The sequence below is a fragment of the Notolepis coatsorum genome (assembly GCF_963971535.1).
Source record: "Notolepis coatsorum genome assembly, chromosome: 9".
Classification (NCBI taxonomy): Eukaryota; Metazoa; Chordata; class Actinopteri; order Aulopiformes; family Paralepididae; genus Notolepis; species Notolepis coatsorum.
Window position 1 is genome coordinate 149064056 of NC_140173.1, and position 24089 is coordinate 149088144.

The 24089-nt window shown below is 45.1% G+C and overlaps 1 protein-coding gene across 2 annotated transcripts in view; it reads right to left on the reverse strand.

Annotated features, from left to right (window-relative positions):
• Window positions 1-24089, reverse strand: part of nid1a (nidogen 1a) — a 114713-nt gene that overhangs the window by 38281 nt on the left and 52343 nt on the right. For both annotated transcript variants that reach the window (XM_084322194.1, XM_084322195.1), the window contains 2 exons: window positions 22894-23037; window positions 16171-16290 (listed from right to left, as the gene is read on the reverse strand). In XM_084322194.1, coding sequence (XP_084178320.1) covers window positions 16171-16290; window positions 22894-23037 — 264 coding nt within the window. The remainder of the gene's footprint in view (window positions 1-16170; window positions 16291-22893; window positions 23038-24089) is intronic.

Below are 24089 nucleotides of genomic sequence, written 5' to 3' on the forward strand. Positions count from 1 at the left end.
TTTCTTTTCCTTTTATTTTTTTCATCAGTTCACTGAGTTGTATGTATTACGTCCTGAATAATAATCACAGTGCCCTCACATACCCCACGTCTTTACCTCAATACCTCTTAAATCAAATACATTTGAACAAGACCGTTTATAGTTTGGACGGGGCTATGGGTACAGGTGATATTAAAGGTGTGTTCCTTTTTAAAACGGTTTAAAAAGGAATTGCTGGCCTGGTGACCAAAGCATTGCTCCTACATCTCTGTCAGGGACACAGGGACACAGAGACACAGGGACACAGAGACACAGGGACACAGAGACACAGAGACACAGGGACACAGAGACACAGAGACACAGGGACACAGAGACACAGAGACACAGAGACACAGAGACACAGGGACACAGAGACACAGGGACACAGGGACACAGAGACACAGAGACACAGAGACACAGAGACAGAGGGACACAGAGACACAGAGACACAGAGACACAGAGACACCGAGACACAGAGATACAGGGACACAGGGACACAGAGACACAGAGACACAGGGACACAGAGACACTCCTCCCCATCTCATCAGTCTACGAGAAGCGGTGCTCAGGGAGAGCACGGAACATCAACAACAGACGCTTCTCACCCCAACCATGGACTGTTCACCCGCCTGCGGGGTACTCGCTCGGGGGGCACGCTACCCGCCTGCGGGGTACTCGCTCTGGGGCACGCTACCACACACAGCCTCCCAGGCAGAACCAACAGGACCACAAATAGCTTCTTCCCCTCAGCTGTCAGACTACTGAATCAAAACACTACTCTGTCTCAATCTGCCTAGCCCACCCAGTTGCAACTGTGTTTGGGCATAGATCATGGTGTTTTACTGCCTTTATTTACTGTACATATACCTACTATATCTACTGTACATATATCTACTATATCTACTGTATTTACTGTACATATATCCCTATAGCTTAGAGCTGTAGTACATTGCACTGAGCTTACCATTGCACTACTCCGCATATTCTGTTTACATAGCCCACTGCACCTCACTGTATATCCGGTGTATATAGCCCATAGCTTGTGTAGATTTGTCTTACAGTACCATTGCACATTGTGCTAGCCATTGCACTTTACTGTACAGATTACTCTATATATACTGTGTTTCATTGCAACTAATTGTTGATTGTCACATCCTGTCTTGTACTGTGTAATGACAATAAAGTGAATCTAATCTAATCTAATGTCATCAGTACTAGTACAGCATGTTATCAGTACTATTTACATTTAGGCGGCTGGGTGGCGCAGCGGAGATTGCGCTCGTCACCAACGCAAGAGACTCCGGTCTCGAATCCGGGTGTCAGCATTGCCTCCGGCTTGGGCCGTCCGTCATACTAACTCAATTGGCAGAGTCAGCGGGTGGAAGTCGATGGGTGGTAATATGGACGTTGTGGACAGCGACTCCTACAGGTCGGTTGGGGGACGCCTGCACAGCAGAGACAGGAAATAGCGGGGGTAGTGTGAGCCTCCCACACGTTACACCTCGCCAAATGAGAGTCCGCGCTGGCAGGTGAAAAGATGTGACAGGCTGCCTCCTTGTGTATCGGAGGGGACACGTGATGCAAAGGCTTCTATCCTCCCTACAACCGGCCAGTGGGGGGCATATGCGAGCAACGTTCAAGACAGGGGAGGGGAGAATTGGAAAACACGAAATTGGGATGGGAGAAAAATAGAAAACAAAGAGAAAAAAATGGATAAAAAAAAGTACTATTTAAAAAAATGTATGTTGTTTTACATGTGGATGAATGGCCCAAACGCCTATTGCTTATTAACAGCGAAGGAGTGCGCCGAATGCTTCCGCGTTTTCCCTGATTGGCTGCGACACGCCCCCGCGGCAGGCGCGGCAACCGCAGAGCGGAGCGGCAGAGCTTGCGGCATTATTTAGCCGTAAACCGCCATGATTCTCATTCGAAGCTTAGCTCACCTGGCAGCGCGGCGGTCCTGCGGTCCGTTGGTTTCAAGTTCTAATCCCATCAATTTTTTATTTTTTATTTTTTTAAACGTGTATTCTTTCGCCGGTTAAGGTAATGCATGGTTAAGGTTAAGGTTAAGGTTAGGCATTGTTTCGGAGTTGGTTAAGGTTAGAAAGGTTAAGTTTAGGCGCTGTTAAGGAGCTGGTTAAGGTTAGCGTTTGTCTTAGAGAATGGCAATATTCTTTCTATGGTTAAGGTTAAGGTTAGGCATGGTTAAGGTTAAGGTTAAGGTTAGGCATTGTTTCGGAGTTGGTTAAGGTTAGAAAGGTTAAGTTTAGGCGCTGTTAAGGAGCTGGTTAAGGTTAGCGTTTGTCTTAGAGAATGGCAATAGACAGCCTATTTCCGCACTGCCGCTCTCTCGCGCTGCCGCGGTCACATGGTCAAATTGTCACATTCTTGCACTCCTCCGCTGTTAAAAAGCAACACGCGGCCCAAACGAACAGGAAAATGTGCATTTTGTAAAATATCCATACTAAGAATATCCATAAAAAAAAGAACGTGCAGGGCCATTTTCACCTCTCTTGACCTCTCACCTCCCTTGACCTCTCACCTCAAGATATCTGCATGAAAAGTAGCGCCATGGACACTCCAGACTCTCCCCTTACACACACGCCCTGTTCATGTTAATCCCATGCAGTTTTGGGGCAAAACCGTTTGTTTTGAATGTAATACGAATGTATTATTTTCTCCTATTTAAAAAATGGCATATTTGCATATCACTGCATATACTGTGCAAACAATTGTGTCTGACCGGGAAAAGCTGAGATTCTCACGGCTCCAACGAGACCAACTGTATATTCATCTGCGATGATGTTAAGTCTCCATAGTAGCCGTTTCAATGTAGTGACAGCGTCTTTTGAAACTTGACCTCGCTGTATAAAGTTACTAATGTGACCTCACCGCCTCATTAAACTTTACAACCACACACAGGGAGGATATATGGCATGGTATGTTGAAAATAAGGGGGGTTTCCGGGCCCTTTTCAGAAAAGAAGTGCTCATCGCCCATTTGCCGAAAAATGCAAATCTCCAGATATCAAATATATATATTTTTTTTGTATCTACTTTTTCTCCTCCCTTTTCTGTGATTTTTCTCCCCATCCCAATTTTACCTCTCGTGCCAATTCTCCCCTCCCCTCCCCTGATCGTTGCTCGCATATGCCTCCCACTGGTCGGCTGTAGTGAGGATAGAAGCCTTGCATCACATGACCCCTCCGAAACACGTGGAGGCATCTTTTCACCTGCCAGCGCGGACTCTCATTTTGGCGAGGTGTAACGTGTGGGAGGCTCACACTGCCCCCGCCATTTTTCCTGACTTTTGCTGTGCAGGCGTCCCCCAACCGACCTGTAGGAGTCGCTGACCACAACGTCCATATTACCACCCATCGACTTCCCACCCGCTAACTCTGCCAATTGAGTTAGTATGACGGCCGGCCCAAGCCGGAGGCAACGCCGACAGCCGGATTCGAACCTGGTGTCTCTTGCGTTGGTGACGAGCGCAATGTCCGCTGAGCCACCCAGCCGCCTTAGATATCAAATGTTTTGATACCAAATCACAGCATGGATTTTAACAAATCACAGCATGTCACAGCATGGATTTTAACAAATCACAGCATGGATTTTAACAAATCACAGCATGGATTTTAACAAATCACAGCATGTCACAGCATGGATTTTAACAAATCACAGCATGGATTTTAAGTTTTTTTAACAAATCACAGCATGGATTTTACTAAGGTGTTCCTCAAAGTTCCTGTTCTTGCCTCCCTTCACTGGCTCCCGGTGCGCTACAGGATATAATTCAAGGTTCTCCTATTAGTTTATAAAACCCTTAATGGTATAAGGCCCCCTTTTACCTAGCAGACCTCCTCACCCGCTATACCAACGTCAGGGCCCTCAGATCGGCTGATAAGGGTCTCCTAACCACCCGTAGGTCCAATTTCAAGTCTAGGGGGGAGGGGCGTGCTTTTGCTGTCACAGCCCCTGACCTCTGGAACAGCATCCCCACGTCCATCAAATCTGTCTTTTAAATCTAAACTCAAAACTCACCTATATTCCTTAGCCTTCCCTGACTCACTCTGACTCTTGCCTCGTTAGTTTTGACGTGTTGCTCTGTTTCTTTGTTTGTCTGTTGGTTGTTTATATTTTCGGATTATTTATACTTTAGGAGCACTTTTTTTTTCTTTTCTACGCGACTTACTGTGAAGCACTTTGGTTGACAAGTGTCATGTTTAAATGTGCTAATACAAATACATTTGATTGATTGAAGGTCTTGCTGTCTTACTGTGATACTGTGGAGGGACTTTTGACCTTGTTTAAATTGTTTAAATTGCACATCTCATGGGGCATAATCGAGTATAGCAATGGCTATTATTAAGCATAGATATAATGTCCCCAAGCCTCTCTCTCTATACTTAGAATTATAATGATTTGAATATATTCAAAACATGTTTATTGCATATTAATAGAGGTGACATATTGACACTCAATGTATGTCAAATGATTCCTTAGGGTCCCAGCTTTCCAGTGGTGTGTGGCACCTTTAGCGCTGACCTTGACCTTGGAGCCACCTTGAAAAAGGCTTAAGTGGTTAACGACCCCTTTTAATGGGTGTTTGTTTTGAATAACTTTAGCAAAAAAAAAAAAAAAAACCTGCTCACGGTCCAAGTTCTCATTGAAACTCATGGCAGATGAGCATTTAGAGGCCGGTTTGGTCGCTTTCGTCTTCCTGGTGAGGGGGGGGGGGGGGATTCCTACTATTATTCCCTCGGGATAATTAAAGTATTTCTATTCTATTCTATTCTATTTACTGCCACACGACAACGGGTTAACCCTTTCACAACCACACTACAGGCGGTTAACCCTTTCACTACCACACTACAGACGGCTAACCGGTCTGCAGTGTGGTTGTGAAAGGGTTAACCCGTTGTCGTGTGGCAGTGAATAGAATAGAATAGAATAGAAATACTTTAATTATCCCGAGGGAAATTTGACACTACAAATCGCTCACAGTAAACATTTAGACGGAACAAAGTCACGAATAGGAATAACAAAACTAATTGCCTAAGAATAAGAATAGAATAAAATATACAGTAAAAAATATACAGAAGTCTACTGAAGTCTTCAGTAAGTGTAATAATGAACAGTGTTGTTTCAAAAGTAAAAGTCCAGGAAGATGGTAACTGTCACCCTGTGCTCAGTGATGCACGAAAAGGGTTAACCTTCCGTATCGTCGCCGTGAAAGGGTTAACCCGTTGTTGTTGTTAGTGTGGCGGGTGAAAGGGTTAAATGGCTCGAGGTGCAGCACAATTGTCGCACACAGTCGCCCCCCGTTTAATAGGGCTGACCCCTATTAATCGATTAGTCGACTAATCGGTCGAAAGGAGCCGTAGTCGACTGGCCAACCTCTTAGTCGAATATAATAAAAAAAAAATGTATTTTTTATTTTTTTTATCATTCTTTCCAAAAGAAAAGAGGCCTAGCAGCGTGGCTAACGCTAATGGCACGCATACCAGAGGCTAACTGCCTACGAAAACAGGCACAGAGGCACTGAAAGAGGATTTCACTCGTCTAATGAACACACTAGACTAGACACATATCAAGATGTATCCATCAGTGGACCAATTGCATGCTTTTGCAGAGGACAAGAGGCCTTCAGTCGACTCCTTCAGACATTAAGCACCCCCCACAGCCCAAATGGAATGATACAAAAAAAAAACTGCAAATTTTGGCCAATCCTAGTCGACCATCCAAATCCTTAGTCGGGGACAGCCCTACCGTTTAATCGACCCGGATCGTAGACCCAAGCAGATTGAACCGACGCTGGGGAGCATTTAGCTCGTCGTGTCCACTGATCACAAACAGACACACAGACCGACTGACTGACTGCCAGCTGCAAATTGAAAGGTCCCTCTCTCTCCGTTTTGGATTCAAACGCAGCACGCTGCACACATTACCACCGCTAACGTCAACTGAACTCAGTAGTCCTCTCTCGTGCTGAGTGACCGTAAACGGTATTAGCAGCAGTAAACGCTGCACGCCGTTTTCTTTTTTTCCTTTTTTACCACGATTTCTCATTTTACTTTGACGTTGATTAGGCAAAATTGTGGGGTTTCATGGTGGTTTTTGTTGTGGATCTATTGTGATGTTTCTTCTTGACCTGTGAAGCCCATGGGGGGGGGGGGTTCGTGTGCGATTTCGGGGCTCTACAAATAAATGTGATTTGATTTGATATGATTTGATTTGACTTCTCCATCGTTGCCGGCCGCCGTGCTCTTTCCAGTCTCCAGGATATGACACGCCCCCAGCCTCCAGGATATGACACGCCCCCAGCCTCCAGGATATGACACGCCCCCAGCCTCCAGGATATGACACGCCCCCAGCCTCCAGGATATGACACGCCACCCAGCCTCCAGGATGACACGCCCCCAGCCTCCAGGATATGACACGCCCCCAGCCTCCAGGATATGACACGCCCCCCAGCCTCCAGGATATGACACGCCCCCAGCCTCCAGGATATGACACGCCTCCAGGATATGACACTCCCGCTCGGCTCGCAAGAAAACCTGCTATTTGTTCGGTTCATTTATTTTTGGCCATACAAATTGACTCCTTCTGAATTTCTACAGCTTCACTGTTTGGCTGATTTAACAATTCTTAACATTTTTCTTAAAATTCTTTTCAATTTAAAAGTAAAAAAAATTCCACAACAGTGCTACTACCAACCTGGTCATCAGGGGGTTAAGACTTCGACACACAGCCAGGAGGAGCCGGCATCGAACAGGGAACCTTCTGAATACCAGACAACAGCTCTAGCTGCTGAGCCACTGTTGCCCCCCCCCCCACACCCCCCCATTATACTATTATGCGGTTCGTTTTATCAAATGAGAACCACAACTTACTCAAACTACAGTCCATGTTGGCTACACCACCACCGCACACTGTCTCCCTCAGCCAGGGCAGATTCCTGTCTATCCGGCTTTCTGAGGGGAATGAGTGGGAACCTTCTCAAAAAACACATTCCAGCCGCGCCACCAATAGATTGAGTCAGAAGCGCAAATCCAAACAGGAATTCTCTGCCAATAAACAGCGTGATGAAATAAACTAAAGTTTATACTGAAAACGATCTCTTGTGTAACTGCAATAGATGAAGTTTACTTTACCCAAATTGCCTACGTCACGGCTATTTAGAGGAGAGAGAGACATCGACTAAAATAAACCGTATAACAGTCTGGTCTGATCACGACCAGACGAGACGACATGGAACCCGATGCCAGCTGACCGCACGACAGACAGTGTACCGAGAGAGGCGCGTAATAAACGAACCTACACTGTAGCACGATCCACACTTTGATGAACATTGTTACTCAGCTGATAGAGTTGTGCCCTTCCTGATGACTTGTCGTACAGAACTTGTAAGTCACTTTGGATAAAAGCGTCAGCTAAATGACTAAATGTAAATGTAATGTACTCCAGTTTCCTCCTACACCAAAATACATGCATGCTAGGTATGCCCTCCTGCCCATGGCATTACAACGGGAGTTGGCCCCGGGCCCCCCTGTCTGCGGCTGCCCGCTGCCCGCTGCTCCTCAAGTTCAAGTTTCAAGTTTCTTTATTAGTTGTCATAGTAAAATACAGAATACTTTTCTATGAAATGCTTTTTTCTGTTTGTTATGAGCTCCTGGGAGTGTGCTAGATAAAAAGTAGGGATGCTCGATATTGGCTTTTTTACCGATACCGATATACCGATATTGTCCAACTCTTAATTTCCGATACCGATATCAACCGATACGATATATGCAGGGTTTCCCCCCCAAAAAACGTAATAATTTCAGGTAATTAACATGACATATCTCTTGTTGTGGAATTAACACAACATTATGCATTCTTTTGACAATAAATACAATCAGAATTTGTTCTTACTTGCTTGCCTGGGTAAATAAAGGTTCTAGAAATGTAAAAAAAAAAAGAAAAAAAAATCCGATATCACATTTTAATGCCAATATCGGCCGATAATATCGGTAGGCTGATAATATCGGACATCCCTAATAAAAAGTATAAAATAGAAAGTCAAAAGTACGTAAGCAAAAATCCAGGTTCCTCTGGGTACTCTCAGTGGTCAACACGGGTCAAATGCAGAGGAATAATGTCCCTATGGGGATTAATAAAGTACAACTTAATCGTGTGATCAAGTAGTATGTTCCTGTAATAGAATTAGCTGCAGTTTCGGGACCACGTGTCCTATACGACCACATTTCTTCTAGGATACTTGTTTTTTTTCGTGACACACTACCGAATTGGATAACCAAGGACCGCATTTCTAGGACACATGGACAAGATGGGGCGACAATAAAAAATGGCTCTACGGAGAAACCATGGCAACGTTGTTTCAAACGAAAACGTCTGGATGTCATTTTGCCAAATCAAGCATGGCTGTGAGTGTGAGTCTTTTTCACCTTTTACATAATCTAGCTTTGGCATGGATTGATTGTTTAGATCGGGCTAACAAATGCAAATATATATCTAGTCATCCCTGTTGTTCTGACCAAGATTACGTTCCTTTTTGCCTCCTTGATGAGTCTGATGATGTGGACGAGAAGTCCGTCTATTGCCCCCCCGGTACCTAGCGGACCTCCTCCATCCCTACATCCCGCCCCGGAGGCTGCGGTCCTCTGACTCCGGTCTCCTCTCCATCCCCACCACCAACATGCAGACTGTTGGTCCCAGAGCCTTCTCTGTGGCCGCACCCACCCTCTGGAACTCACTCCCCCCAAACATCCGTAGTGCTACATCCCTGCACTCCTTCAAATCCCAACTCAAAACCCACCTCTTCACCAAAATAGTAAATTACTCTGCCTGATTTCCTTTTTTTTATTTTTTATTTTATTTTATTGTATTATCTTTTTCCCCCTCCTTTTTTCCGATTTTTCTCCCATCCCACTGTTAGTCGTTATGCCAATTCCCAACCCCCTTCCTGGTTGTTGCGCACCCCCCCCTACTGTTGGTCCGGGAGGCCGGAGACTGTCACATGTTTTCCTCCGACACATGTGCAGCCAGCCGGCAGCCAGCCTGGCAGCGCAGATTCTCACCGGGAGAGTGTAACGTGTGGAAGGTCACACTACCTTTCTCCAGATCCTACCCTTGCTGTGCAGGCGCCCCGACCGAACTGTAGGGGTCGCTGTCCACAACGCCCAGGACCCACCCACGGCTTCCCCCCCCCTAACTCAGCCAAACGAGTTAGTATAGCGATCAGCCCAAGCCAAGGCAATGCTGACTCTCCGGGAGTCAAGACCGCAGCCTCTTGCATTGGTGACGAGCACAATCTCCGCTACGCCACCTGACCGCTTCCTTTTTTTTTTTTCTTCCCTTTTGATTATTATTTTGTTGTCACGTTGTTCCCTGTTCCCCTCCCTTAGCTGCCCCCTCCTGTTAAGCGCCTTGGGTCTCCTGAAAGGCGCTATATACATTTAAGATATTATTATTATTATTATTATTATTATTATTATTATTATTATTATTATTATTATTATTATTATTATTATTATTATTATTATTATTATTATTATTATTATTATTATTATTATTATTATTAATATTATTATTGCAGAAACATACTATCGGGTCAAACCGGGTGAGCTGGTACAGAGTACCGATCCAACCCGATCACTAAACAGGACAGATTTAGAACATGTATCTCTGGAGTCACTGGACAATAATGACTGAGATATAATCCCTTTTTTCCCCGACCTTAAATAAACCCAACATTCTTCTATCTGTCGAAAACACAGGAAGTAATGTTGCTCCACTTTTCTGACATGTTGCACATGGCTCTTGATACTGGCGCAGACTGATGCCAATTTCTGGAGAGCTAACAGCTGGTGAACTTGTGAACTGTTAGGACTATCTGACTCTTGATGATAAACGCTGTTTGGACTGTCTGACTCTTGATGATAAACGCTGTTTGGACTATCTGACTCTTGATAATAAACACTGCATGGACTCTGGTACAGTGTGTTACTGAACTGGTTACGGTTTGGACCATGTGTACCATCATCACTATCACTACCGTCTGATTGAATCCTGCCACTCACTACTGTTCACTACTTTTTTTTTTTGATCCACTTTTTCTCCCATTTTTCTATATTTTCTCCCATCCCAATTTCGTATCATCCAATTCAACCCTCCCCTGTCACGAACGCTGTTTCTTGCCTCCCACAAGCCGGCTGTAATGTGGACTAAGTGATAGCACAAGTCCCCTCCGGTACTTGAGGTAACAGCAGTCGCATCTTTTCACCTGCGCAGCTCGATCTCTCAGCGGCGACGAGTAACGCGTGGGAGGCTCACGCTGCCCCCGACACTTCCTGATTCTACTGCGCAGGCGCACCAACCGACCTGTGGGAGTCGCTGTCCACAACGCCCGATCCCCACCCATCAGTTTCCCACCCCCTAATACGGCCAATGTGTATTAGTATGAACGACCAGCTAAACTGAAAGCAAATGTGGAGCGCTGGGCTCGAACAGGCGAGCCCAGCGTCTCCCCGCATTCGTGGCGAGCGCCTTGCCCACTACGCCACGTAGCCGCCCTCACTACTGTTCACTACTATTACTTTTATCACCATTATCATTACTACTTGCACTTTGTTCCATGTTCTAATATTATTCGATTATTATTATACAACAACAGGTAGGTCCGATCACGCATTGTGATTGGTCGAGAGCGTTCTAAAACCGTGAGTATTATTCATGATACACTCACGGTTAAATCACCATGAATATATTACCACTGCGCTGGCTTTAGAATGTTATAGAGAGAGGCGGTTAGGTGGCCGAGCGGAGATTGCGTTCGTCACCAACCCCGGAGCTGTGAGCTGGATTCGCCTGTTCGAATCCAGCTCACAGCTCCGGGGTTGTCACCAGCTTGGCTGGCCGTCTGCACTAATACAATTGGCTGTATTAGAGGGTGGGAGAAGCTGGCGGGGTGGGTCCGGGTCGTTGTAAACAGCGACTCCTACAGTTCGGTCGGGGCGCCTGCTAAGCGCGGATTGGACGTGAGGGGGATAGTGTGATCCTTCCACACGCTACACCCTCTCAGTGAGAGTCCGCGCTGCCAGGTGAAAAGAAGCGGTGATTGGCTGGACGTGTGTCGGAGGAAGCACGTGGTAGCCTCCACTCTCCCAGATGATCTGACTGTGGGGGGTAAGTGCGCAGCGACCAGGAAGGGACTGGGAATTGGTGAAAAAAAAAAGAGAAGAAAAAGAAAAAGAAGAAAAAAAGAAAAAAGATAGAAAAAAGAAAAGAAAAAAAAAAAGAAAAAATGTTGTAGAAAGTTTCAACTGCCGTTCATCAAACGGAAACTGTGTCAACATGACCTACTCCGCGGACAACGTTACGTTTGATTTAACGTACCCGTTAACCATAAACGGCCCTCGCAGGAATGGGAGTGGCTGGATCTGCGCTGACATGGCTGACATCATACCTCAATGACCGCTCCTACCAAGTGTCATGGAGAGGGACTCTGTCGGCCACCCGCCCCCTCCGGACGGGTGTCCCCCAGGGCTCGGTCCTAGGACCCCTTCTCTTCTCCCTCTACACTAAATCACTGGGTAACATTATCACATCTCATGGCTTCTCATATCATTGTTATGCCGATGATACTCAACTCTTCCTCTCCTTCCCTCCCTCAGATATCCACGTCTCTGAGCGGATCTCGGCCTGTCTGTCCGACATCTCCGCCTGGATGACGACCAACCACCTCAAACTGAACCTAAGCAAAACAGAATTGCTCCACCTGCCGGCCAAATCCTCCCCCCTGACCGACCTCTCCATCACAGTCGAGAATGCAGCTGTGACCGCGTCGCCGACCGCCAAGAACCTTGGTGTTGTCCTCGACGACCAGTTGAACTTCTCTGCTCACATCGCAGCGACAACCAGAACCTGCAGATTCCTCCTGAGCAACGTCAGAAGGATACGCCCCTTCCTGACAAAAGAAGCCACCCAACTCCTCGTCCAATCAACAGTCATCTCCCGCCTCGACTACTGCAACGCACTGCTAGCTGGCCTCCCGGCCACTGCCACCAAGCCTCTTCAACTCATTCAAAATGCAGCGGCCCGCCTGATCTCAAACCTACCGAAGTCAGCCCATGTCACCCCACTTCTTAGGGACCTGCACTGGCTCCCCATTGCTGCACGTATCCGCTTCAAGGCCCTCGACCTAGCATACCGTGCGGCAAAGGGAACCGCTCCCGCCTACCTCCGGTCAATGGTCTCTAACTACACACCCTCAAGACCCCTACGATCTGCGTCTTCTGGCCGCCTCAGATCTACTCCTATCCAAGCTCCGGGAGGGTCATCAAAGAGAAGCCGCCTATTCTCAGTCCTTGCCCCACAATGGTGGAATGAACTACCCATCCCAGTTAGGACAGCCGAATCCCGTCCAATCTTTCGCCGTCGACTAAAGACTCACTTCTTCAACCATTATCTGAAATGATAAAAAAAAAAAAAAAAAATCTAACCCCGACTAACCTTAATGTCATGCACTTGTCCTAATAAACTAACCTACACTGTAACACGCAACACTTTGATGAACATTGTTACTCAGCTGATAGAGTTATACCCTTCTTGCTGTCTTGTCGCACAGAACTTGTAAGTCGCTTTGGATAAAAGCGTCAGCTAAATGACTAAATGTAAATGTAAATGTAAATGGACGGGGCTACTGTACATCTACCGGTATTCAGAAGAACAGCATTATTAGCCATGCTGCCAATCCAACGAAAGATGAGCTGGACGCGCTGGAGAAAAGGTGCAATGAAATCAACACCACCAAGTGGACGGCCTGGGCATTGAACCGGCCCGACTCCCGGGACTGTCCGAGGTGCTGATGACTTTCACAGACTTTCGCTCGCATTGATTAGACTAATACGTCATTCGTGGTAGTGAAAGGGTTAACCTTAGTGAAAGGTTAACCTTCTGTAGTGTGGTGGTGAAAGTGTTAACCGTCTGTAGTGTGGTAGTGAAAGGGTTAACCGTCTGTAGTGTGGTAGTGAAAGGGTTAACCGTCTGTAGTGTGGTAGTGAAACGGTTAACCGTCTGTAGTGTGGTAGTGAAACGGTTAACCGTCTGTAGTGTGGTAGTGAAAGGGTTAACCGTCTGTAGTGTGGTAGTGAAACGGTTAACCGTCTGTAGTGTGGTAGTGAAAGGGTTAACCGTCTGTAGTGTGGTAGTGAAACGGTTAACCGTCTGTAGTGTGGTAGTTAAAGTGTTAACCGTCTGTAGTGTGGTAGTGAAACGGTTAACCGTCTGTAGTGTGGTAGTGAAAGGGTTAACCTTCTGTCGTGTGGTAGTGAAAGTGTTAACCGTCTGTAGTGTGGTAGTGAAAGTGTTAACCGTCTGTAGTGTGGTAGTGAAAGTGTTAACCTTCTGTAGTGTGGTAGTGAAAGGGTTAACCTTCTGTAGTGTGGTAGTGAAAGTGTTAACCGTCTGTAGTGTGGTAGTGAAACGGTTAACCGTCTGTAGTGTGGTAGTGAAAGTGTTAACCTTCTGTAGTGTGGTAGTGAAAGGGTTAACCTTCTGTAGTGTGGTAGTGAAAGTGTTAACCGTCTGTAGTGTGGTAGTGAAACGGTTAACCGTCTGTAGTGTGGTAGTGAAAGTGTTAACCGTCTGTAGTGTGGTAGTGAAAGTGTTAACCGTCTGTAGTGTGGTAGTGAAAGGGTTAACCATCTGTAGTGTGGTAGTGAAAGGTTAACCTTCTGTAGTGTGGTAGTGAAAGGTTAATCTTCTGTAGTGTGGCAGTGAAAGTGTTAACCGTCTGTAGTGTGGTAGTGAAAGGGTTAACCTTCTGTAGTGTGGTAGTGCATGGTTAACCTTCTGTAGTGTGGTAGTGAAAGGGTTAACCTTCTGTAGTGTGGTAGTGAAAGTGTTAACCGTCTGTAGTGTGGTAGTGAAAGTGTTAACCGTCTGTAGTGTGGTAGTGAAACGGTTAACCGTCTGTAGTGTGGTAGTGAAAGTGTTAACCTTCTGTAGTGTGGTAGTGAAAGGGTTAACCTTCTGTAGTGTGGTAGTGAAAGTGTTAACCGTCTGTAGTGTGGTAGTGAAACGGTTAACCGTCTGTAGTGTGGTAGTGAAAGTGTTAACCTTCTGTAGTGTGGTAGTGAAAGTGTTAACCGTCTGTACTGTGGTAGTGAAAGTGTTAACCGTCTGTAGTGTGGTAGTGAAAGTGTTAACCGTCTGTAGTGTGGTAGTGAAACGGTTAACCGTCTGTAGTGTGGTAGTGAAAGTGTTAACCGTCTGTAGTGTGGTAGTGAAAGTGTTAACCGTCTGTAGTGTGGTAGTGAAACAGTTAACCTTCTGTAGTGTGGTAGTGAAAGTGTTAACCTTCTGTAGTGTGGTAGTGAAAGTGTTAACCGTCTGTAGTGTGGTAGTGAAAGTGTTAACCGTCTGTAGTGTGGTAGTGAAAGGTTAACCTTCTGTAGTGTGGTAGTGAAAGAGTTAACCTTCTGTAGTGTGGTAGTGAAAGGTTAACCTTCTGTAGTGTGGTAGTGAAAGGTTAACATTATGTAGTGTGGTAGTGAAACAGTTAACCGTCTGTAGTGTGGTAGTGAAAGGTTAACCGTCTGTAGTGTGGCAGTGAAAGGTTAACATTATGTAGTGTGGTAGTGAAACAGTTAACCGTCTGTAGTGTGGTAGTGAAAGGTTAACCTTCTGTAGTGTGGTAGTGAAAGTGTTAACCGTCTGTAGTGTGGTAGTGAAACGGTTAACCGTCTGTAGTGTGGTAGTGAAACAGTTAACCGTCTGTAGTGTGGTAGTGAAAGGTTAACCGTCTGTAGTGTGGTAGTGAAACGCTTAACCGTCTGTAGTGTGGTAGTGAAAGGTTAACCGTCTGTAGTGTGGTAGTGAAACGCTTAACCGTCTGTAGTGTGGTAGTGAAAGGTTAACCGTCTGTAGTGTGGTAGTGAAAGTGTTAACCGTCTGTAGTGTGGTAGTGAAAGGTTAACCGTCTGTAGTGTGGTAGTGAAACGGTTAACCGTCTGTAGTGTGGTAGTGAAAGTGTTAACCGTCTGTAGTGTGGTAGTGAAACAGTTAACCGTCTGTAGTGTGGTAGTGAAAGGTTAACCGTCTGTAGTGTGGTAGTGAAAGTGTTAACCGTCTGTAGTGTGGTAGTGAAACGCTTAACCGTCTGTAGTGTGGTAGTGAAAGGGTTAACCTTCTGTAGTGTGGTAGTGAAACGGTTAACCTTCTGTAGTGTGGTAGTGAAAGGGTTAACCGTCTGTAGTGTGGTAGTGAAACGGTTAACCGTCTGTAGTGTGGTAGTGAAAGTGTTAACCGTCTGTACTGTGGTAGTGAAAGGGTTAACCGTCTGTAGTGTGGTAGTGAAACAGTTAACCGTCTGTAGTGTGGTAGTGAAAGGTTAACCGTCTGTAGTGTGGTAGTGAAAGGGTTAACCTGCTGTAGTGTGGTAGTGAAAGTGTTAACCGTCTGTAGTGTGGTAGTGAAAGGTTAACCGTCTGTAGTGTGGTAGTGAAAGGTTAACCGTCTGTAGTGTGGTACTGTAGTGAAAGGTTAACCTTCTGTAGTGTGGTAGTGAAAGTGTTAACCGTCTGTAGTGTGGTAGTGAAAGTGTTAACCGTCTGTAGTGTGGTAGTGAAAGGGTTAACCGTCTGTGTTGTCACAGTGAAAGGGTTAACCCTTTGGTAGTGTGGTAGTGAAAGGGTTAAAGCACAAATAAATAAATAAATAAGCCTCTTTCAAACACAGAGTTGAAAATGTCCTTCAAATGGAAATCTCATTCATGTCCGTGTGAAAGCAAGAGGCCCAAAAGGTCTGTGCTCAGCGGCGGCGACGTCGAACTGTGTGACTCCTCTTGACGAGAAGCGATGGCATTTCCGCGTGATATTTTTCCGTAGCCGCATTTCTGGCAGACGCTCTCTGATTGGCCGACGGCAGTTTCTACACTGGTTAAGTTTAGGCACTCTTTCGAAGTTGGTTAAGGTTCGAGTTTGTCTTAGAGCATGGCGATAGAACGCCAGGTAGTTTGCAGGCTGTTTGACGTGGAAATGGGCAAAGACACAGCTCGTCACGCTATTGGGCGCACATGTCACATGACCAGAAACGTCTGCCAGAAATGCGGCTACGGAAAGTATAGACGCGGCATTTCCGAGCGACTTACCGGAGGAGCAGTGGACTCCGTCGCCGTAGAAACCCGGCCTGCACTGGCAGGAGTAGGAACCCTGTGCGTTGTGGCAGACGGCGTCTCGGTGGCACCTGCCTGGCTGGCACTCGTCTATGTCTAAAGGCAGAGGAGGGAGCAGGAGAAGAAGAAGAGGAGGAAGAAGAAGAAGAAGAAGAAGAAGAAGAAGAAGAAGAAGAAGAAGAAGAAGAAGAAGAAGAAGAAGAAGAAGAAGAAGAAGAAGAAGAAGAAGAAGAAGAAGAAGGAGGAGGAGGAGGAGGAGGAGAAGAAGAAGAAGAAGAAGAAGAAGAAGAAGAAGAAGAAGAAGAAGAAGAAGAAGAAGAAGAAGAAGAAGAAGAAGAAGAACAACAACATGGATAGAAGAAGAAGAAGAAGAAGAAGAAGAAGAAGAAGAAGAAGAAGAAGAAGAAGAAGAAGAAGAAGAAGAAGAAGAAGAAGAAGAAGAAGAAGAAGAAGAAGAAGAAGAAGAAGAAGAAGAAGAAGAAGAAGAAGAAGAAGAAGAAGAAGAAGAAGAAGAAGAAGAAGAAGAAGAAGAAGAGGGGACAGAATAGGAAGCAGGGGAGGTTGAGTGCTTTTGGACGCACACGCTGCATTCCTGATAAAAAAATTATTGATTGATTGACATTTTTATTAACAGATTGCAGAATGGGTACAATATACAGTACGGCTCAATACACACAATTGTTAAGGGGATGCAGACCAGAGAAAGACTTTCGTCTTGTTTACATCAGGGTCCCCCATTTTCAATTCATAATGACATTTATGACATACAGATTTACAGTACTGTTACATCCAGACATTTATGACATACAAGATACACAAATATACGGTACTGTTTATTTACAGACAAGAGTTTCTAAAAGAGAGTATATACATTTGAGGGGGAGGAAACTGTACATTGGGTTAGGGGGGGGGGGGGGGTTTGGACATTTGGACATTTACCGGGGCCAGTTTCTAATTGCAGCCTCCCGTAGGTGCTTTTTGAGAGCGGTTTTGAAGGAGGGTAGGGATTCACATTCCTATGGCTGTGGGTAGGGCGTTCCACATTATTGTGGCATAATTGCGAAACGTGTTTAGTCCCTTGTTTGAGCCGAATCTGGGTTGGACATGATTTGTGAAACTCCCTCTGGTGTTGTGGTCGTGGCGACTCATATTCCTGGGTAAAGTGAAGTCTCACTCAGGGTAATGCTGTTCCACGTTCGTAGAACAATCACATATTTCTGTATGCACAAATGAACAGAATGCGCTGACCAATTGGCCTACCATGGAAACTGAGTTTATGTAAACAGATTAGATTAGATTCAAAATCATTGTCATTATATACAGCACGCGTACAGTACAACGAAAATAAATAAAAATGTAAGAGTAAAGTGCAATAGTAATATACAATGTACAGGTGATTAAACTGGGTATAACATATATAAATTAGTACTACTGATTAAAATATTCCTTTATTGATCCCCTTGGGGAGTAATAGTGCTAATCGCATGTACAGTATGTACAGAGTTGTAGTATCAATATGTACAGTGATACAGCTATAAAGACAGTATGGTAGTAAGTCATACTGGCCAGCAGCGTAACTAAGAGTAGGTAAGGGATGTGTACAGATATAGATATAGTATCTACAGATATGTAAAAATTATTATATGCAGTTATGTACAGACAGGTGTGGATAAATATATATATACGGTAAGAATAAAATAAAAATATATACGGTATATACAGCCTTACTGTATGCTATCATGCAGAGTTATATGGGTTATAGGCAGGTGTATAAGTAGGTATATATAATGATTATATGCAAGTATATTCAGACAGATATGGATATAATATGGTAAATATAAATATATATAATGTATATATACGGTATATACAGCACTATTATGCTGTAAACAGTGAGGGCAGGTTGGCACCTTGCATGGTCGCCTCCGCCGTCGGTGTGTGAATGTGTGAGTGAACGGGTAAAGTGTGAGGAACAAATTGTAAAGCGCTTTGGATACAAGTGCTATAATATAAATGCAGCCATTTACCATTTTATGCCTAGTGAGAGCTGTGAGAGAGGACACACATCAAACAACCACACATATTTCACCCATGTTCAAATGGTCATAAATCACATCCCAGCTGGGGCCATAAAGTGGCCAGATATGAGGTAGTGGTTAATATAGTCTTGCCTCTGGACTCAAATGTGCCCCTGCTGGTCTGGGATCTGAGATCCCACCAGAACCTGTCTCTCCCTCATACACTGTAAAAAGAAAATCATACATCATTTTTTTTTTTTTATCTAATAACCTTGCTGCATTGGCTTTGTTGTTGTTGTTGTTAAGATATGATAAGAAAATATAAGATAAGATATTCCTTATATAAAATCTGGGTGTCATAGTAGAATGGGGGCTGGGGGGGGGGTGGTATAGGTATGGACAGGGTAATAGTAGATAGATGTAAATATAGGCAATCAAATTAGATCTGAATATAAAAACAAGAGAAAAATTTGCAGTGTAAACATAGGTGCAGATTAACCGTCTTTAGTGTGGTAGTGAAAGGGTTAACCTTCTGTAGTGTGGTAGTGAAAGGGTTAACCTTCTGTAGTGTGGTAGTGACAGGTTAACCTTCTGTAGGGTGGTAGTGAAAGGTTAACCTTCTGCAGTGTGGTAGTGAAAGGGTTAACCTTCTGTAGTGTGGTAGTGAAAGGGTTAACCTTCTGTAGTGTGGTAGTGAAAGGTTAACCTTCTGTAGTGTGGTAGTGAATGGGTTAACCTTCTGTAGTGTAGTAGTGAAAGGGTTAACCTTCTGTAGTGTGGTAGTGAAAGGTTAACCTTCTGTAGTGTGGTAGTGAAAGGGTTAACCTTCTGTAGTGTGGTAGTGAAAGGGTTAACCTTCTGTAGTGTGGTAGTGAAAGGTTAACCTTATGTAGTGTGGTAGTGAAAGGGTTAACCTTCTGTAGTGTGGTAGTGAAAGGGTTAACCTTCTGTAGTGTGGTAGTGAAAGGGTTAACCTTCTGTAGTGTGGTAGTGAAAGGTTAACCTTATGTAGTGTGGTAGTGAAAGGGTTAACCTTCTGTAGTGTGGTAGTGAAAGGGTTAACCTTCTGTAGTGTGGTAGTGACAGGTTAACCTTCTGTAGTGTGGTAGTGAAAGGTTAACCGTCTGTAGTGTGGTAGTGAAAGGGTTAACCTTCTGTAGTGTGGTAGTGAACGGGTTAACCTTCTGTAATGTAGTGGTGAAAGGGTTAACCTTCTGTAGTGTGGTAGTGAAAGGGTCAACCTTCTGTAGTGTGGTAGTGAAAGGTTAACCTTCTGTAGTGTGGTAGTGAAAGGTTAACCTTCTGTAGTGTGGTAGTGAAAGGGTTAACCTTCTGTAGTGTGGTAGTGAAAGGTTAACCATCTGTAGTGTGGTAGTGAAAGGTTAACCATCTGTAGTGTGGTAGTGAAAGGGTTAACCTGCTGTAGTGTGGTAGTGAAAGGTTAACCTTCTGTAATGTAGTAGTGAAAGGGTTAACCTTCTGTAATGTAGTAGTGAAAGGGTTAACCTTCTGTAATGTAGTAGTGAAAGGGTTAACCTTCTGTAATGTAGTAGTGAAAGGGTTAACCTTCTGTAATGTAGTAGTGAAAGGGTTAACCTTCTGTAATGTAGTAGTGAAAGGGTTAACCATGCATATAACCCACTTCGCAAGATATTTCCCGCAACATGGGGGCGGGGCCATATGGTTCTTGCAACACGGGGAGGGGAGGGGGCATAATACCCACATTGCGAGAACCCTGACATTCCCAGCAACATGTGGACAAATGGTTCCCGCAAGGACGTTGGTAGTTTACGCAAAACAAGGGACGAGGAGCAACATACAACAGCTTGCATAGCAGCCTTCTAAACCATTTCTCTTATGGTGCTCTGTGTGGTTTCTCCTCATGTTCTCTCTCTCAATTGAAAATGACCTTGAAGAAAAGGTTTTGTCACAGCTCCAACTATCCAACTACATATAGTTGTTATCATACTTGAAAAAACAAGTTACAATAACGTGTGGTTGTTTGTGCAGTGCTCTGTCGCCCACTCCACCCTGCTACTTTCTCCAACAAAAGAAAATAGCCATAAAAAGGGATGTAGAACACAATGTGGATCATCTCTCTTAACCCTTTCACTACGACACTACAGAAGGTTAACCCTTTCACAACCACACTACAGAAGGTTGACCCTTTCACTACCACACTACAGAAGGTTGACCCTTTCACTACCACACTACAGAAGGTTGACCCTTTCACTACCACACTACAGACGGTTAACCCTTTCACTACCACACTACAGACGGTTAACCCTTTCACAACCACACTACAGACGGGTAACCCTTTCACAACCACACTACAGAAGGTTGACCCTTTCACTGCCACACTACAGACGGTTAACCCTTTCACTACCACACTACAGACGGTTAACCCTTTCACAACCACACTACAGAAGGTTAACCCTTTCACTACCACACTACAGAAGGTTAACCCTTTCACAACCACACTACAGAAGGTTAACCCTTTCACTACCACACTACAGACTGTTAACCCTTTCACAACCACACTACAGAAGGTTAACCCTTTCACTACCACACTACATACTGTTAACCCTTTCACAACCACACTACAAAAGGTTAACCCTTTCACTGCCACACTACAGACGGTTAACCTTCTGTAGTGTGGTAGTGAAAGGTTAACCTTCTGTAGTGTGGTAGTGAAAGGGTTAACCTGCTTTAGTGTGGTAGTGAAAGGTTAACCTTCTGTAGTGTGGTAGTGAAAGGTTAACCTTCTGCAGTGTGGTAGTGAAAGGTTAACCTTCTGTAGTGTGGTAGTGAAAGGTTAACCTTCTGTAGTGTGGTTGTGAAAGGGTTAACCTTCTGTAGTGTGGTAGTGAAGGGGTTAACCGTCTGTAGTGTGGCAGTGAGAGGGTTAACCTTCTGTAGTGTGGTAGTGAAAGGTTAACCTTCTGTAGTGTGGCAGTGAGAGGGTTAACCTTCTGTAGTGTGGTAGTGAAAGGTTAACCTTCTGTAGTGTGGTAGTGAAAGGGTTAACCTGCTTTAGTGTGGTAGTGAAAGGTTAACCTTCTGTAGTGTGGTAGTGAAAGGTTAACCTTCTGTAGTGTGGTAGTGAAAGGTTAACCTTCTGTAGTGTGGTAGTGAAGGGGTTAACCGTCTGTAGTGTGGCAGTGAAAGGTTAACCTTCTGTAGTGTGGCAGTGAGAGGGTTACCTTCTGTAGTGTGGTAGTGGAAGGTTAACCTTCTGTAGTGTGGCAGTGAGAGGGTTAACCTTCTGTAGTGTGGTAGTGGAAGGTTAACCTTCTGTAGTGTGGCAGTGAGAGGGTTAACCTTCTGTAGTGTGGCAGTGAGAGGGTTAACCTTCTGTAGTGTGGTAGTGGAAGGGTTACCTTCTGTAGTGTGGTAGTGAGAGGGTTAACCTTCTGTAGTGTGGTAGTGGAAGGTTAACCTTCTGTAGTGTGGCAGTGAGAGGGTTAACCTTCTGTAGTGTGGCAGTGAGAGGGTTAACCTTCTGTAGTGTGGTAGTGGAAGGGTTAAAACAGAGGTGTGGGAAGAGTGGGAACTGTGGGAACCGTGAGTGCTGCTGCTGCTGGGGGCCGGTCAGGGACGCCTCGCCAGCTCGCATCATCCACACCGGATCCCAACAGATGTGATTCCCATCTGCGACTCACTACGTCCCACCGTTCCACTACACACCAGATGTATTACCTAACCGTGTCCCCCCCCCTCCCTCCCCCCTCGCTGTGCCAGACCAGGCCAGACGGTTTACCAGTTAATGCCCCTCCTCCGGTGTCCTCGTGGTGGAATTTACGAGCTGGACCACTCGTCCTGCTGCACATTTGGGAATGTAGTTTGTTGTCCGCGAGGCCCTTTGGCCACGACGCGGAGGAGGCCGTGTTCCTGTGTTGGCAGCGCCGTGTTGACGTTGTTCCATACAGCGTTGTCCGTGTTCCACAGCGTTGTGAGTCAGCTCCACTGGACCCATTAGCGCTTGCAACGATTCCCTGCCGCCGGTAGAGTCAATAGGGAGGTGTAGTCTGACGTCACTCTGGACCGCCCGTGAGGTCCAAGACCCGTATAATGATGAGGATAAGCGCTCGATGAAGAAACGCAGGATATGAATCCGGTTTAGGGTAAGGGGTGTAGGATAAGGGTGTAGGGGTAGGGGGGAAAGGCGCTACCGCTGTATAAATAAAGTTTATTATTATTATTATTACAAATAAACTGTATTATTATTATTATTATTATTATTATTATTATTATTATTATTATTATTATTATTACAAATAAAGTGTATTATTATTATTACAAATAAAGTGTATTATTATTATTACAAATAAAGTGTATTATTATTATTACAAATAAAGTGTATTATTATTATTATTATTACAAATAAAGTGTATTATTATTACAAATAAAGTGTATTATTATTATTACAAATAAAGTGTATTATTATTATTAATACAAATAGTGTATTATTATTATTATTACAAATAAAGAAGTATTATTATTATTATTATTATTACAAATAAAGTGTGTTATTATTATTATTACAAATAAAGTGTATTATTATTATTACAAATAAAGTGTATTATTATTACAAATAAAGTGTATTATTATTATTACAAATAAAGTGTATTCTTATTATTCTTATGATTATTATTATTATTATGATTATGATGATTATTACCTTGACAGACGCGTCCGTCTCCGATGAAGCCGGGCAGGCAGGAGCAGATGTAGTTGGAGCTCCCTGTGTAGCTGCAGTGAGAGCGCTCTGCCACGTCACAGTCATGGCTGCCGGCCTCACAGTGGTCCACGGGCCGGTTCACCTCTGAGAGGAGAGACCAGGAGAGGACGGTGAGACACAGAGGAGACACAGAGGAGAGACCAGGAGAGGACGGTGAGAGACACAGAGGAGAGAGAAGGAGAGGACGATGAGAGACACAGAGGAGAGACCAGGAGAGAGAAGGAGAGGACGGTGAGAGACACAGAGGAGAGAGAAGGAGAGGACGGTGAGAGACACAGAGGAGAGAGAAAGAGAGGACGGTGAGAGACACAGAGGAGAGAGAAGGAGAGGACGGTGAGAGACACAGAGGAGAGACAAGGAGAGGACGGTGAGAGACACAGAGGAGAGACAAGGAGAGGACGGTGAGAGACACAGAGGAGAGAGAAGGAGAGGACGGTGAGACACAGAGACACAGAGGAGAGACAGAGAGACACAGAGGAGAGACCAGGAGAGGACGGTGAGAGACACAGAGGAGAGACAGAGAGACACAGAGGAGAGACCAGGAGAGGACGGTGAGACACACAGAGGAGAGACAAGGAGAGGACGGTGAGAGACACAGAGGAGAGAGGAGGAGAGGACGGTGAGAGACACAGAGGAGAGAGGAGGAGAGGACGGTGAGACACAGAGACACAGAGGAGAGAGGAGGAGAGGACGGTGAGACACAGAGACACAGAGGAGAGAGGAGGAGAGGACGGTGAGAGACACAGAGGAGAGAGGAGGAGAGGACGGTGAGAGACACAGAGGAGAGAGGAGGAGAGGACGGTGAGAGACACAGAGGAGAGAGAAGGAGAGGACGGTGAGAGACACAGAGGAGAGAGAAGGAGAGGACGGTGAGAGACACAGAGGAGAGACAAGGAGAGGACGGTGAGAGACACAGAGGAGAGAGAAGGAGAGGACGGTGAGAGACACAGAGGAGAGAGAAGGAGAGGACGGTGAGAGACACAGAGGAGAGACACAGAGGAGAGACACAGAGGAGAGAGAAGGAGAGGACGGTGAGAGACACAGAGGAGAGAGAAGGAGAGGACGGTGAGAGACACAGAGACACAGAGGAGAGAGAAGGAGAGGACGGTGAGAGACACAGAGGAGAGAGAAGGAGA